Source organism: Strigops habroptila, chromosome 4, assembly GCF_004027225.2.
Source record: "Strigops habroptila isolate Jane chromosome 4, bStrHab1.2.pri, whole genome shotgun sequence".
NCBI lineage: Eukaryota > Metazoa > Chordata > Aves > Psittaciformes > Psittacidae > Strigops > Strigops habroptila.
Window position 1 is genome coordinate 46,651,460 of NC_046358.1, and position 16,543 is coordinate 46,668,002.

The 16,543-nt window shown below is 39.2% G+C and overlaps 1 protein-coding gene across 9 annotated transcripts in view; it reads left to right on the plus strand.

The window, feature by feature from the left end:
* The window catches only part of ZFYVE26 (zinc finger FYVE-type containing 26), a 62,145-nt gene that overhangs the window by 26,693 nt on the left and 18,909 nt on the right, over positions 1 to 16,543 (plus strand). For 6 of the 9 annotated variants that reach the window (XR_003990876.1, XM_030481961.1, XM_030481963.1 and 3 more), the window contains 13 exons: positions 417 to 593; positions 1,759 to 2,005; positions 3,073 to 3,171; positions 5,010 to 5,167; positions 6,100 to 6,269; positions 7,603 to 7,631; positions 9,960 to 10,054; positions 10,142 to 10,362; positions 11,012 to 11,159; positions 12,278 to 12,487; positions 13,311 to 13,526; positions 15,009 to 15,206; positions 15,527 to 15,729. Coding sequence is in view for 8 of the 9 variants with exons in the window: in XM_030481961.1 (XP_030337821.1) it covers positions 417 to 593; positions 1,759 to 2,005; positions 3,073 to 3,171; positions 5,010 to 5,167; positions 6,100 to 6,269; positions 7,603 to 7,631; positions 9,960 to 10,054; positions 10,142 to 10,362; positions 11,012 to 11,159; positions 12,278 to 12,487; positions 13,311 to 13,526; positions 15,009 to 15,206; positions 15,527 to 15,729 (2,171 nt within the window). In the remaining variant the exon portion in view is untranslated. Of the gene's footprint in view, positions 1 to 416; positions 594 to 1,758; positions 2,006 to 3,072; positions 3,172 to 5,009; positions 5,168 to 6,099; positions 6,270 to 7,602; positions 7,632 to 9,959; positions 10,055 to 10,141; positions 10,363 to 11,011; positions 11,160 to 12,277; positions 12,488 to 13,310; positions 13,527 to 15,008; positions 15,207 to 15,526; positions 15,730 to 16,252; positions 16,326 to 16,543 lie in introns of those variants that run through there. The other 3 variants (XM_030481967.1, XM_030481965.1, XM_030481969.1) reach the window with 3 other exon arrangements.

Consider the following 16,543-nt stretch of genomic DNA (forward strand, 5'->3'; position numbering starts at 1 on the left):
GGAATTGGTCAGTTGTGCTTCAGTGCCCAAATTAGTGAAGTGTGATTTCTTCTGGTTTTAATAATTACAGAGCTGTTGCTAATAACAGAGAGCATAAAATAAAGTGCAGGCTCTTTCAGAGTACATAGCTTTGAAAATACTCTGGAAGCAAAGGGCAGACTTCTGACCACTACACCTTCTGACCTATTCCTTCTTTAATTTTTTGCTTAATTTAATTTTTAAAATATTTTGATTAATAAATGGAGCAAACAGGCAATGAGTAGTCTATAAATGGATTATCTAAATCATCCTTATATATGTAAAACACTTGTGCAAGTTAATTTGCTTGAGGCAATAATCCATTATGGACTGCCCATTATAAAGGCTACTCCCCAGGAATGTAGCAGGGTTTCACTGTATTTTATTTGTTTTTATAGCTTTTACAAAGAATTGAAGACCCTGGCATTTGCCTTGCCATCAGTGAACAGTCCCTTGACCAGCATCCGAACTTGGCAGGCTCTCACTTCTTGGCTGATTACCTCACAGCTCACTTCTACGCAGATCTGACAGCAGCACGCCGTAATGAAATCCAGGCACTCTATATGGGATCAAAGGTGAGTAAAATTCCTGCATTGTGGGATTTATGGCAAAATATAATTATAGAAGTAATTTTGTAATACATAATATATAAAGTCTCTACATTTTACGAGAGCATTCTCATCATATCAGGTCTAAGATCCTCAGTCTCAAGATCCAAAGGAAAGATAGAGATGGCTTAAAACTTCTCTTCCCCTTCTCCGTCTTTGCGGTTCCTGTATTATGAGGTGGTTGTAGCTCCCAATGTGAACAGATCAGTCTTGTGTTTGAGCTGTAGGGAGTGGAGGAATACATAGGCTAAAAGAGAGTGGGGGCAGAATAAAATAAAATTGTGGTGTTTATCAGGACAGTTGCTGTCTTTGTCCCAAGTGAAAAAGAAAGCATCCTCAACTAACTCTCTGGGTCAGTAACACCAGGTGTCCTACATATGGCCACCTGTATGGTGGTCTTTGACACTTACAAGGCATGTTTTTGCCCAAATGCCTTCCAAAGGTAGACAGTATCACTCCTCTTTTTGGATGGTCATTGCCTTTACAGAAGTCGTACAGGTTCTGTGCTCAGCCTGGGAATAGATGCATTCATTAACCAGTAGATTATCTTAGTCAAATGCATTATATGTAAACAAAATGCAGTGCTTTTGGTAATGTCTGTTTTGTTGTAGGAATACAAATAGCAGCTTGTTCCAGTGTGTGCAGCCACAGTATTTTGTCAGGCTTCCTGTTTCCTTACTTGTCGCTTCCGAAGAGATGATTTATTTTGGGAAGTGTCCCTATTAGCTGTCTATCTTTGAGAAGACAAAATAAGAGCAATTCTCCTAATGTTTCTTCAAGTGATGGAAGAATGATTGGGCTAATACTCTTTTTATATCTTATTTTATTAAGAGAATGTGCTCTACCTTACAATTTGTCACAGAGTCACAGAATGCTTTCCACTCTTCAACTTTGAAATGAGATAGTGTTTTATAGAATGGGAAAGTGGAAGCTGAGTAATTTCTGCAAATCCACTCAATAGTTCTGTAACGGAAGTAGGAATAGGTCTGAGAAGTCCCACCTCCATTTTTTGGCCTTTCTATGTTATTCCGTTCTCTTCATAAGCTACTGTGCTAATTTCTTGTCTTTAATTTTACAGAAACACAGATTTGAAGGTGTATGATTTTAATAGGCTTTTCTCCTTGTGTCTCAGGTGCTGCTGACTCTGCCTGAGCTTTCCCGTGTTAACTACTTCCACCTCTCCTCCAGGCCACTGCTCATGCTGGAACAGCTCCTCATGAATATGAAGGTGGACTGGGTAGCTGTCGCTGTGCAGACACTGCACCAGCTCTTAGCTGGACAGGAAATTGGTTTTACTGTAGAAGACATTGACAATTTGCTCTCCAAGTATGCAGAAAAAGCTCTCAACTTCCCTTTTGCATTAAAAGAAAAGAGATCAGGTGACTGCCCCTGAGAATGCTGTTTTTCACTTGGGAAAGAAGGGCCAATTTCCACCCAGAATAATTTCACCAACTGTGGCAAAACACTTTCAGATGTGTGCCTCCAGTCTCCCTCTAGCCCAGAACATATTCTTAAAGTCTTTGCCTGTCTTGTAAATAGATATTCTCAAGGACCAACAGCTTCAAAAGTTTCTCATACTTTCCTCTGCTCCTTTTTGGGGTCTCTTTTCTTCTAAACTTCAATTTTATTTCATTCTGTTCCTGTTTAACACAAGGTCACAGACAACTTAAGGAGTTCTAAAGCCTGCCCTCCTGCCAGAGTCCTGTCCCTTTTATCATATAAAAGATGTTTAAACCTGTAGTTCTTTTTAACATTCTCAGCACGATTCTCCTTTCTGGTTTGCCAGTCCTTTCTCTGCCATGTTGTCTGATTTTCCTGTATTTGGCACTCTCAGGGTTTTAGAACTGGAACAGCAGAGGGTGCTGCAGATCAAGTCTAGTGCTTTTGTTTCACTGTATTAAAACTGCATCATGTGTGTACCTATCTATCTGTCTATTTCTACCTACCTATATGGTACCAACTTGCTTTATGCCAGTTCCAAATGTTGACTTCATCTAATGGTTTAAAGATACAGCTCTTGCTAACAAAAAAGCAGCACTTACCTATCTTTTCATGCCAAATGACATATAATTTTGCAAGAATATTCCTTCCACTGTGATGTGAAGCATTTAATATTTGCCATGAGCATCTTGCATCAACTAATTCTTTTCACATCTGGTACTTATTCTCTGCTTTATTATCCCTGTGCCTATCAGTAGGCCATTGCTTTGATAAGGATCTTTTTCTCTTGTGTTTTAGGTCATTGAATATATAGTTTTGCATTAATTGTTGTGGGCTAATTTTCATGAACGCATAGTAATTTGTAGTTACATAGCTAGTCCTGATTTGTTTTGTCATTCTTACATAGTCCTGTGGATGGATTCCTCTTATCTTTGTAAAAACAGGTAGATGTATGGCCAGTATTGTTCTCCAATTATTTTTCTTTTTTCCCTTCCCTTTGTTCTAGATTCTCTGATACGTATCCAAGAAAGTCTCAATCATGTATTGGAGTCTGAAACAACATCTAAATCGGGATCATCAGAACTATCTCCTGTCAGCTTTACTGGTAAGGTTAAGACCTTGGTGCCATTTTCTTTGAATCTGCTCGTATTTGTTTTATCTCCTGTGTATGTGGGTCCCTCTGCTTAATAGTAACTTGGGTCACATTTAATGCAGGTTAGTAGATCTCTGCAGTTGGGTACTTTGGGTCCAATTAAAAGAAAACTTAAAGGGCAACAAGAAGTTTACAGCTCTGTTTGAGTTTTGGTAGGTATCTACAATATGTCTGAAAAATCAGTGCGAAAGCTTTCTATTCCAGACACCACAGAAAAAACCAAGCCTGAACAGACCATAGGAAACCAGACTACATCTGCAGTGGATTACTGGTGCTGCAGGTTAATCTTTCTCTGTCTTAACTTCTCAGTCTGGGTATATAGGCAGAGCTTGCTTGGACTCCCATCATTGTGGTACTTCTCCCAGTTTTCCTATTCTTTGCTCAGTAACTTTTTTATTTCTGGCTCTTAACTTTGCCTTTACAATAGAAGTCTCATTCGTGTTGTATTTTTTTTGTAATTCTTTTGGTCCTTGAATTTATTTTTTTCTAGGATCCCTCTTGTGACCTGAGGGAATGTGACCTTGTATTGCCTGAGAGGCTCCACTCACAGTCCTCAAACACAGATAAATAGAAACAAAATAATTTAAGCCAAAACAACTGAAGAATGCTTATGGCTTAAAACCAACCACAGATCCTTATATAGATTCCGTTCAGCATCTAATGCAAGAAATGCAGTCTTTGGAGGATATATATTGTGAGAGATGCACAGTCTGTGCTCGCAGGGAATGACCAGCAAAGGATACCTTCATACCACCAAGGCTATTGATTCTCAGCAACTGGTGGGCTGAACTAGAGCTGCACAACGATACCCTGATCTACAGTTTAGGGTATCTGAGCTGTTCTCTGGTTCTGTATACTGAACTGAAGACTCTTGCTCTGTCTACGCAAAGCAACAGCAGTGTCTTTGGTTTGGGCTGCGTAGCTCATCAGTTTTTCTCCTAATGGTCAGCTTAATGTTTGTCTGTTGTTACAAAACTTGAATTCATTGTCCTCTAATGTGTTCCTTTGCAATCCAGTGTTTACTTGGATGAGCATGAGTTAGCTTTATGGAATGGAGATTTTTTTTCTTTTTTAGTTTAGTATTCATGTACACAGAAAGTGGCTTGCAGGGCTGCAATGACATGTTGAACTTTATAATTAGCCTGTAGTGTAACTGGCTCACAGCATATAAACTAAAAGCCCATCTAATACTGTAAACTTGATTCAATGAATATTTCACTGGCAAGGTCAGGAGATCCCAAAAGACAAAGATTTAAACTTCTGCCTCTGTGAACTGATTTCCACACATTAGATTGTAAAGGGGACCAGAACAGGGAGGGATATGCTGTTGCTAGCCATACCACACCTCTCCCGTGATTAAAAAAGTCCCAGTCTTCATGAATGTCAACACTGGGTATCTTTATATTTTATGCTATATCACTCTTTGGTATCCATATACTGGGGTATTTATTTCTTCCTCATCTAAGTGCCTGCTTATGATAAAAGAACAGATGTTGACAAGTTGGTTTATGCTTTTCTAATGATTATGGTAAAGGTCTATTAGCAAGTATGTACTTTTGCTTATCAGTATTGAAATACTGTAAGTTTACAACCTTACGGTCTTAGCTTAAAGTATATGTATTCCTTAAACAATGTTACTTTGCCATGCCTGGTTGAAGGTGATGGGAGTCATCTTGTGAGCCATAAAGATCTTACAGCCTCAGTAAATATGCGGTGTTTTCTGCTATTCAACACTGCATTAAAGAGCTTAAATCTCATTCTGTGTTTTTCTTGGCCTGGGTCTTTTTAAGGTGTCACCATACCTGCAAGTCCCAGAGACAGAATTCTGCAGCAGAATTTGTGCCCTCAAGAATTTGTGCCTCCTGAGAAGCCACCACCAAAGCAGCAATGGATACCTGATGACACTGAAACGATATGTATGGTTTGCAAAACTGAACGTTTCACTATGGTAAGGAACAAAAATTGAGTACAAACATTCCTTACAGATATGTGACCTTAATATGAAAACTTGCTCATAGCCTGTTTCCTAAGAGACACTAGCTACTTCAGAAAGTTTGTCTGCATCAGTGTAGGCCTGACAAGATTGCCAGTCCTTTGATATTTAACTGTTTCTGTTTAGTGTAGTTGAGGAGACTGGCAACAGTTAGCTCCTCAGAGTCCTGTGAAGTGATAGAGCCACAACAGGAAATCTGATCATCAGAGAGAAAACTATATGATCTAAAAAATGTGTAATAATAGCGTTAGTAATCTTTCAGAAAGCTGTCTAGTTGACAGTGCTGGCAGGAAATAACATGAGCATCATATTCAGATGAAAATGTGTACTTTGTTGTTGGTTACACTTTGCTAAGACCTGTTGGTGCGTAGACCATGTGGGCAACTGCATTGGTGCTCTAAGGGAGAAGATTAATTTTGAGTTTTGCAGCTGTGCTGGCAGTCTGTTCTCTTCTATTGCTTAGAAAGAGTACTGTTTTTCAAAGTATCTATTGATTTTGAATTTGGAAATTACTAAGATGGTGTCAGAAAGACAGTCTACAGCTTTTAACTTTTCCAAGAGATGATCTAACTAGCACAGTGATCAAAATGGGGAGAATTTAAGAGTGGAATGCCCAAGACAGCAGCAAACGTGTTTTAAATACCTGCCTCTGGCTTTTGGGTTTGTGGTTTTTTGGAGTTGGTGGGGTTTTTTTTCTCCTTTGACGTGCCCTCTCCAGAAAGGAAATGTAACAGTGAGAGTCAGTCATTGTATAGTTCTGAAAAGCCTTATCATGCTTAGTGTTTCTTCTCTTCAAATGGAGTAGGTTTACTCACAAGTGGAGGCAGACATAGGAGAGGACTTTAGTAAATTCTTTCTGTTGCTCATCCATGACCTTTTTTGCCTAGTTTAACAGGCGCCATCACTGCAGGCGCTGTGGCAGGCTGGTGTGCAGCTCTTGCTCCACCAAGAAAATGGCAGTAGAAGCTTGCAGAGAAAATCTGTCTCGTGTATGTGATCAGTGCTATAGCTACTACAACAGAGAACATCTGCCTGGCTTGGTAAAAGACACAAACATGTAAGTCCTTCCATTCTAGTTCTCCTCAATTTCATGTACACAGCAGAGTATATGAATGGAATGAGAAATAAGCATTTGGGTTTGTCTGGAAAATATAATAACATCACTTTAATAAGTTACTTTAATAACTTTTTGGCCTCCAGCTGCTGGGATTTTCAGGTTTAATAGGTGTGGGGATGTTCATTGTGCCTCAACTTACTTTTCACATTAGAAAGAACACTGGAGAGCCAGGCAAGAAAGTCTTTAATTCTTTAAGCATCAATTGATCATTAACCTGAGAATTGAATGCTTTGATGCAAAACATACTCAGCACAAACTACTACAGTGTGACAAAACTTCTTGCAGTTTTACTTGACTCCTGGATTAACATCACATGTTGACTAGCTGTGTTGAACGTATCAGTGTTTAATAATCAGTTATTCCATAATCCCTTGATTATGACTTCTGGAACCCTTGGGGATTCAAATACAAGTTCATTATTACATAGGCTTTGAAACTGCCTTTAATAAAAGAGACAGCTGTGATGACAGATTTTCAATATGTGGTTCCTTTAAGCTGAAATTCGTTGTGTTTATGTTAAGCCAGCTGGTGAAAAGTGCAACTGAAAAGAGTGAATGTGACTCTCCGTGACCCTGTCAAGCCTGCTGATACTGCTGTCTGGGTCACAGAGTGTGAAACTCTTTCAGCTGCACTTTCAGCTGCATTTCCTCTTTTCCTAGCAAGCCTGCAGACAGCAGTATTCCACTACGGCAGTACTGGCAGGCTTGCTGTGAAAAGAGCGATACTGTGCACATCTGAAAAGGAACCTCTGAAAAAATCAAGCAGTCACCTCTAGTTAAACCAGTTTTCATCAGAATGGTTGCTTACTCTGCCAGATTAGGTCAGCAGAGCCTACTAGTAAGTTTGAATGCCACTTGTCATGTTTTAATTGTTTAAGTGTCTAGGTTTGTATATCAAAACCAATTACATCTGAAAGACAGAGATCTGGTTGCCAAAACCTTAATTTTAGTTCTGAAATATTCTGATACTGGGAAGCTCTTGTTCTCGGTATTTGCTTTTTTATGATGTGTGCCACAGTACTATTCCTAATCAAGGTTTTAAGAACTAATTACTTAGTGTAGTTGAAATACAACAATGCAGAGGCAGGATGTTATATTTCCAGATAGTAGGGGTTAGGGGCAGGGCAATGAGTTAGAGAGGGCAGGGAGGGAGGGAGGTTAGATTTTTACAAGACAGTGTTCTGAGAAGGCTAGTCATATTCATGTCTCTTTTAAAACTCTTTTCCTCAGTGTGCTGGAGTAGGCATAATGGTTTTTCTGTCATTTTATTACAGCAGAAAAGAAGATCAGGACCAAGTGGAAGGTAAGGAATGGAGTAACGTTACACTTTTTTTTTTTTTTTTTTTTTTTTAAGTGCCTGCTGAGCAGCAGAGTAGGCGATAGGAAGCTGGAGACAGAGATCATAGAATCACAGAATCGTAGAATGGTTTGGGTTGGAAAGGACCTTAAGATCATTTAGTTCCAACCCCCCCACCATGGGCAGGGACGCCTTACACTAGACCATGTTGCCTAAGGCTCTGTCTAACCTGGCCTTGAACACTGCCAGGGATGGAACGTAGGAGATAGGAAGTGGATGCATCTAGTTGCAGCTGAAGGGTGATAAAAACCTCAGTTACAAAATACCAGGGATGTTCTTTGTATGAGCAGGCTGAAATTGAGCATTCCAAACTTCTGTGAATGGAAATAGAGATCTAGGAGAGATGTCTGAGCCAATGTTCGGTGTGCTGAATGGGGATTAAAGGAAGGAACTGAAAACCAACAATAGTTGGAGAATGCACTTTGCATACTACAAACAGCCAGTGAGAGGTTGTGGTGTGAGCAGGAATTAATTAGCCCACTACAGAGCTGTGCTGAGTGATCCCTTTTTTACAAACCATGGTAGTGCAACTCAATACCACTGCAGTGTGCTGTGGGGTTTGATACCCCGTGCTGGTTGCATAAGATGAGGCCCCTTTCATGGGTGTGGTGGTATCCTGAGTTCCATCTCCTTTGTTAGTTGTTGTGAGTATGGACTCACTTCAGTGCCTCAATTTCCACATCTAATATCTTCAGGAATAATAATAAAATTTAGTTGACTTTTTCTTTGCCATTTTTCCTTAGAAAGTATTTACTGTTTGGTTTTAGTCTCGTGTTTGAGATGATTCTGCAAAATTTTCCTACACTGACATGAAATTCTGGCAGACCAAAACATAGTTATTGGAAGTGCTTATAGCAATAATGTGAAACAGGGTGCAAAATACGCATTTGTGCTACAAAGTGAATAAGTATTTTTCCTTACTTGTTCCTTTTTAAGTATGGTGGGCTGTTTGAGTTAGGGCTTTTTTTCTGCTGTTGACGGAAGTTTGCTTCACTGCTACCTTTGTTACAAGACTGAAACAGCTGAAATGCAGCTTCTGAGCTGCTGCTTCTGGTTAGATCTTTCTGCCTGCAGCATTGCTGTGCATCACTGGGCCCGTACGATTCGTTCAGTAGGAGTGAGTAAGAACAGTATCGAAATCCTCAGATTTAAGAGGGAAAGTGTTTTATTCTGCTTTTCTAATTTTTCCAATGACACTGTGAAGAAGGCTTATCGAATGTTTCCAAGCCTCCTTTCTTCTAGTTATTCCAGTTTCCAGTTAAATTTAAAAGCAGCATCTTATTTTAATTTTTTTTTTTTTGTTTACCCTACAGTTTTAGAGTTATTCAAGACTCTGACGGTCCTTCTGTGAAATCTAGAACAGTGAATTTTGAGACTTTTTAAGTTCTTCCAAGGAGAAGGAGGAGTTGGTCAGGGAAAGAGTAGCAAATTAGCATTATTCTCAATTTTTTAGTATTGTGATATTGGCCATTGTTTTTCTGCCAGGAACCAGAACCACAAACTTGAGCATCAGAGAGCTTGTACATTCTCAGCTGCACTCAAATGACAGACAGTATTTGATTTGTAACTATTCTAAGTTACTAAGTTCAAAACAGAAATTTCCTTAATTCGGAGGAAAGAAAAAGACTTTTCACAGAAATGAAATTTCTTTAATCATTTGGTCAAAACTCCAATTGTCTGCAATACTATTTTATGTGAAAAAAACATAATGAGTTAACTCATCTTCTCACAATCTTTCATCTTAAAGCTGCTGGACTATACGTTGAAATAACCCAGATTCTGAAAAGAAGATACAGGCAGTGAAGTCAATTTACCCTTTCTTTTACAGCTGGTTCTTCAGTTTCCCTTTTTAGCTGTAACCCACAGCTCTCAAATTTCTACTTCCCTCCTGCTCAGAAATATTTAATAACTTGCCTGAGGGAAGGCTAAAGAGGGAAGGTTGCTGTGTTTGGTGTCCTGTAGGATAAGAGTTGGATAATCATTTGAAGATATGTCGCTGGAGCCAGTTTTTTGTGATACGGTGTTGGTAACAGAGAGAGTGAGTTTAAGTACAATTTGGCAGCCTGCTGAGGAATGGAAATGTTTCTGTAATCTGTGTGCTGGACATGTCATACTGGCAGAAAGTGGCACAGTGAGAGGATTACACATGATTGTTTTACAAGAGTATAGGAATACTCTGCATAATGCGTCTTTAGCCAGGTTTGTTGTATGATGATTCTACCTGGTGGGAGGGTTTTTTGGCTGTAGAAACTTCTAATAATGATTATTCCACAGTGGTGCGAATACCCAAAGCTACTGAGCTTGAATGGATTTTTTCCCTGAATGAAGAGGAGAATGAAATTGTACGCAGTGAATTTTATTATGATCAGGTGAGGTCTGGAGAAAGTTGAATATAAGCGATTTCCTTGTGAACTACCTCAATACCCATATTTGTCTATCTTTCCTTGAATTGTCAGGCTCCCAGCTCTTCCTTGTGTATTGCCATCCTTAGCCTGCACAGTGACAGCATAGTTTGTGGCCACCAGCTGATAGAGCACTGCTGCAAATTGTCCCAAGGGCTCACTAATCCGGAGGTGGATGCTGGTCTGCTTATGGACATCATGAAACAATTGCTTTTCAGTGCCAAAATGATGTTTGTAAAAGCTGGAAGGAACCAGGACCTAGCTCTTTGTGACAGGTGATTTATCAGATGTTCACTAAAGTGTATTGAGGTATTGTTGAGACCATTATCCTTTTTTGCTGGGGAGTTGGAGCATGGGAGGCTTGTTTTGTGATTGTGCTGTGGACATTTTAAACAAGAAGAGAGGTTCATAATTTAAGAATAATGTAAGAGTTAAAATGGTAGAAATTCAAGTAATATGATTACACAATATTTACTGAGAAAATTGTCAGAGTAGGTAGAAATAATTCACAAAGATCAAGATAAGTATTTTACTTCCGATATTTTATATCTGCTTTCAATCTGTATTTGAATATAGGATTTTAAACCCGCGCTTCCTGAGAATGAGCATTTTACACTTCCCTCAGGTTGTGTCCTACAGAGCTTGAGATGGTGGGTGTAATATGTGCATTTCACATGTATTATTTTGATTTGGGAACACAATTGGTGCCTGCAATCAGCCTCTGCCAGTGTTCTACTGAATGTGGCAACAACAAAAAAAAAAGGTAAAAAGTAGTCTGAACAGGATAGTGTGATGAATACAGAAACCTGGTATACTGGTGACTAGGAACCACTGCTTTAAGAGTTGTCTTTGACATAAAGTTCTTTAAGTGTATGGTAATAGCGAAAGTGTATGTATTTGTTTAATCTCTTTGTTTTCTCCTAGCTACATCAGCAAAGTGGATGTGTTGAATATTTTGGTTGCTGCTGCCTACCATCCAATACCATCTTTGGATCAGATTCTTCTCCCTGCAGCAGTAACAAGATTAAGGAATCAGCTTCTGGAAGCAGAGTACTATGAACTAGCTATCGAGGTAATGACAGTGGAGGGATGTCAGTGTTAATAATGCTTCTGTAGTTGCTTTTGGTTTTCTCCCTCTTGAGTTCAGATGGATGTGATGTGTGAAATGGACAATATTTAAACAGTTGCAAAATGGGATTCAGTTTTTAAACAAGGAAAAATGATTTTATGAGCACTGGAAAAAAATTTCTGAGAAGGAAGAGTCCTTCCGCTGTGCAGTAGGCTGCTGAAAGGAAGGGTGAGGGCCTTGTTTCCCAGGACAGTTAAAATTGGAATGGAGTAACTGCAAGAAAGTCATTAAATAGAGGAATCTTGCATCCAGTAGAATGGGTGAGACATCCTTTGTGGCAGGACTTTATCTGAAGCTTATGTGTTTGATTTCATTTGTCTGTAATCCCACAGCAGACATTAGTAAGGCACCTTGCCCAAGCGTTTACTTTGAAATCAGCAATGGTAGCAAATCTGTCTATTGGAGTTCATCTTGTGTCCTATAATCTTCTGTTTTCCTCCTGCTCCCAGGATTTTGTAAGCCTCTGTTTTATGGTTTTGCAGTTTGTTAAACACAGGATTACAATACTACAAACTGGATTAGGATTTATAAAGGGGTAATAAACAGTAGGAATAGATGACCTATTTGAATACAAACAGTTCATGCTTAAAGGCAGCTGGTCCACTAAAGAAAATCAGGAATAAATTTGATCAGCAGAGTTATCTGAAGTAAAAAACTTTGCTGACAGTTCGTGAAGCATCTTCTATTGCTTTTTTTTTCTTTTTTTTAAACTACAAGCCTGATGAATTCTGCTCTGTAAAAACCTGCTTTAGAAAAGCAGATGTGAAGATGTCCTGAGTTTTAAAAATGCTGAACTGAGATTTCCTATATAAATCATTGCTTCAACTTGTACAATAAAAAATACTTCTACATTTGGAAATCGTGGGTGTTTTGGTAGTTGGCATTTTGTGCCAGTAATACGGAAATAATCAGCACGGATTTTTTTGTGGTTTGTTTGGGTTTTAATGGGACATGTGCTCTGGGAATTTAAAGGTCACAGCCACAGATGGTGTGATAAGCCAGTTTTCCTGTTTTCTGTACTGGGACTGTTTTGCAGTATTAACAAATGATTTTTAATTTAGGTATCTACAAAATCTGGGTTGGATCCAGGTGGAGCATGGCATGCCTGGGGCATGGCTTGCCTTAAAGCTGGAAATTTAAGTTCAGCCAGAGAGAAGTTTAACCGATGTTTAAAACCACCTATGGATCTAAACCAGCTGAACCATGGTTCAAGGCTGGTCCAGGACGTGATACAGTACCTGGAGTCCACAGTGAAGCCCATACTCATTGCAGTAAGAGTCTTTCTGTTCTGTCTGCTCTATATAGCCAAGTGATGATGTTTAATACACATCTTATAGCAATGCATATCAGGTGTGTTATGTTTTTGTCCTTCTTTCGTCATGATTGCATACTGCAAACTGGATATTTTTTGTGATTTTTTTAGCTGTTTCATCACAGTGAATTGGTGGCTGAGAACCAGATCATGCTTGGTGGAGGGGAAAGAAGCTGTACTGGTTAATGTGTTATTGCTGAGGAAGTAATACAATTCAATTACGGTCTTGAGGAAACTAAACTCGATTCCAATGATATGTTGTGATATTACGGTGATGCCATTTTTGTACTGAAACTCTGACAGCTTTGCAGGAATTCAGGGGAGAAATTACAAATGCTTTCCCTATCTTCTTAAACACTGTTTATTACGTGTTTTGGAATTAGCTCTGGAAGTTCTAATTAGGTACCAAAAAATTACTTTTAGTACTAAGTAACTGCAGAATCATAATCATGAAAGACCTCTTAGTAGTACATATTCTAGGAGAATAAAAAAGCCTGTTTGAACTATTTATTGAAGTAGCTGTTGACAGTGGAATTGTGTTTAAATAGGCCTCCTGTCTGTCGTATGGCTAGCTAGTCATGCTAACTACAGTAACACGCAGCACCTCTATTGGTAGCAGGGTTCCAATCTAGTGTTTATAAAAAGCATTTACTGGATTTTCATCCTTCTAAAGCAATACCTATTTTAAAAACAATAACAATGCTTCAAGGCCAAGTGACAAGATCTAACTGAAAAGAAAGTTCTACTCATCAGCTATCATTGATTCTCTGCTTTAACGGCAGGATGATGATTACTTTGCCACATTGAGGGAACTTGAAGCAACACTGAGAACGAGAAGTCTGTCTCTGGAGATGATATGTGAGGGGAAGATTCAGCACAACAGCTACTATCAAGAGTGCTTGTTCTATTTACACAGTTACGGCACTAATCTGGCGATAATAAGCTTTTACATGAGGCATGACTGTATGAGAGAAGCACTGCTTCACTTGTTAAATAAGGTGAGTAATCTAATTTGCCGTCATCTAAATAGAAATATAAAAAGTAGCTAAGAGGGCTTGAAGGCCAGTCTAAGACAGTAATGAGCATCATGCAGCGTTCTGGGTGGTTTTCTGCACAGGAGTTTTCGGAGGTCCTAAATGTTGTTATATGCACTATCCAGATACTGACAAAATTCAGTGACATGAAAAAATAACTTTGATCTTAACATCTTATGTTTAATCCCTCTTCCCTATTGTGTTGAAACAGTGGCTTCTAGAGGTCCTGCATCAGCAGCTCTTGGTCTTTTTTCTACAAAGCTGAAAACCTGGGATTATTGTCATACAGTTCAGAAAAGAGGAGGAAAATTTTGAATTGCAACATGCTGATAACACTAGACATTTCACTCTGTCACAGTGGCTCTGTCTCTTGGCATTGTTTGTTGAATCAGACACCCACATTTGTGCTTCTGTAACCATCAGGAATATAAGGGAATAGTCATGTCCCAGAGGATAGGAATCTAAGGAAGCCAAAAGCTGGTTTTCAATTCTCCCATAGGAAAACTGCATAATATAGAAGGGCTTAAGAATCTCTGGAGAAAACAGTTCTGTTACAATTAAACCTAGAAATTATTCCAACAAGGTTCTCATTAATTAAGGGTGCTTCTTTTGGACAAGGAGGCTGGTAGTGATCATGCAAACTAGGGAGGAAGATTTGTTACCTTAAAGCAGTAAGGTACTAGGCTTCTGATGAAACGTTTTGCAGTTGGATGTCTGGAAACGTTTTATGCATGCAGGCTGTGTAGCTTCTATCTTATGCTTAGATTTAAAAAACAAACAAAAAAATCGTATCATGGCTTGCATAAACATTTTAAAGACACGTTGTGACACATGCTTCTTTCCATAGTAACCTCAATATGTGAGCCTGCATTTGTGAGACCATAGTAAATATCCCCGTCAGCTCACTACTTGTGAGGTTTCATCTGAACTGCTGTGCCCAGTTTTGGGTTCCCTACTATAAACCAGACATTGTCAGAGTGAAGGCAAGTCTAAGGGAAGGCCACCAAAGTGGCTAGGGGCCTGAGGCACATGATACGAGGAGAGTGACAGAGCTAGTTTTTTCCAGCTTGAAGAAGGAAGCGCAAAAGAAGACCTTTGTGCTGTTTTCAGCTTCCAAGTGGGTGATTATACAGAAGATAGATCCAGGCTTATCTCAAATGTGCACAGTAAAAGGGTAAGACACAGTAAAAGCGTAACAGCCAGAGAGGCTGTTAAATTGCCGTATTATCATGCACAGAACTTGACTGGGCAGGCCCAGAGCAGCATGACCTAACTTGGAAGCCATTCTTGGAGTGGGGGTTTAAACCAAATGACCTCTAGAGATCCCTGCCAAACTAAATTATTTAGTAATTTTATGATCTCTGTCACTTATCACTGCTTTATATTATATAAGGAAAATCAACAAGCCACAGTGGCTTTGCTTCAGGCTACCTTTCTGATGTGTAGGAATCCCCATCAGAAGTGTTCATTGAAGGGATCTTCATTCCAAGTTATGAAAGTGGAAAACTCCATATGTTGGAGAACTTGCTGGAAACCATTGATCCAGGACTGGAGAGCTGGGGAGTCTACTTGATTGCAGCCTGCAAATACTTGCAGAGAAAGAACTACTACCATATTCTGTATGAGCTGCAACAGTTCATGAAGGTAAGGTGAGGGTCGGTGCCACCTCTTTCAGTGAAATGTTGAATACTGTCAGACTTTGTTATTTACTTTGGTGTAAATCTGCATGATGGACAGGTATATTTTTTGCTACTTTGCAATCCTAAGAAACAGATAGGAAGGCCTGAGCCTGACTGAAGCTGATCTGCTGTGCATTTGTCATGGAGCTGGTGCATTGCAGTAGCTTAACTACTGTTTTAATGAAAACAGACATTGCCTGCTTTGTGTGAGCACTTCAGTACAGACAACAATTAGTGAAGGTGGTGTACTTTGGTCCACCTTAGTGTTCAGTATATTCCTTCTAGGATCACGTTCGTGCTGCCATGACCTGCATTAGATTTTTCACTCATGGAGCAAAGTCTTACACTGAACTGGGAGGCAAACAGACATGGCTTCTAAAGATCAAGGACCATCTCAAAGTCTATCTGCAGGAGGTCTCAAGAAATTCAGGAAGGAAAAAAATGGCATTCACTTTTCGGAAGAAAATGTCTGCTACAGATGTGTCAAGGTATCAATAAACAAGAAGCTAAGTCATACGAAAGGGGAAATTCAGGCTTTTATGGGGGATTTTAGGTGGTGGGGGTTTTTATTTGGGGGGGGTGTGATGTTTTTTGTTTGGTTGGTTTCGTTTGTTTTTTGTTTTAGTGTTTGTGTTTAAGTTGGATTTAGCCAACACATACTAGCTGTGCCTGACCCAAATCTGACTTTTACATAGTTGCAGTTACAGGATTCCTGTTACCTGTTCCTCCAACAACCCAACCCAGGGGATGAGCAATTGTTTCTACTAAAAGTATCAGACCATGTATCATCTACCTTCCTTTAATTAGAAAGAAAAAAGCCCTCTGCAAAGCAAGCAGTCTCTTGGTGCTTAGCTCTTGGTGCAAAACATTCAACTACGTACAAGTTATAAGTGCCAGACATAACTGAAGCCCTGTATTCAAAACTTAAAGTGTAAATTTAGCCAGATCTCTCCTGTACTTGGGGTTTTATACCCTGTTTCTCTTAGGGGCTTGTTTCTTTCCTTTTTTTAGGCTAGATACTAACTTAAAAGGTGGGGGGAAGTGTGTATGATGAGGTGGAAAAGAGGAAGCAGATACTTACTTGGAATCCAAATTCTCTGGCTCACTTTGAAATAATGTAAACAAGTGCTCACCTTCAGCTTGTGGTGCATGATAAGTGCAAAGTATCTCATTGCTGCAGACTTGGCTGCACAAAAGACAAAGTTTAAAAAGTAACTAAAATAATAATTCCTTGGAAATATGTCTTGTTTTGAAATGTGTTCAAGAAAGAGAAGGTGTCAGTTATTATTTGTGTGAACTTAC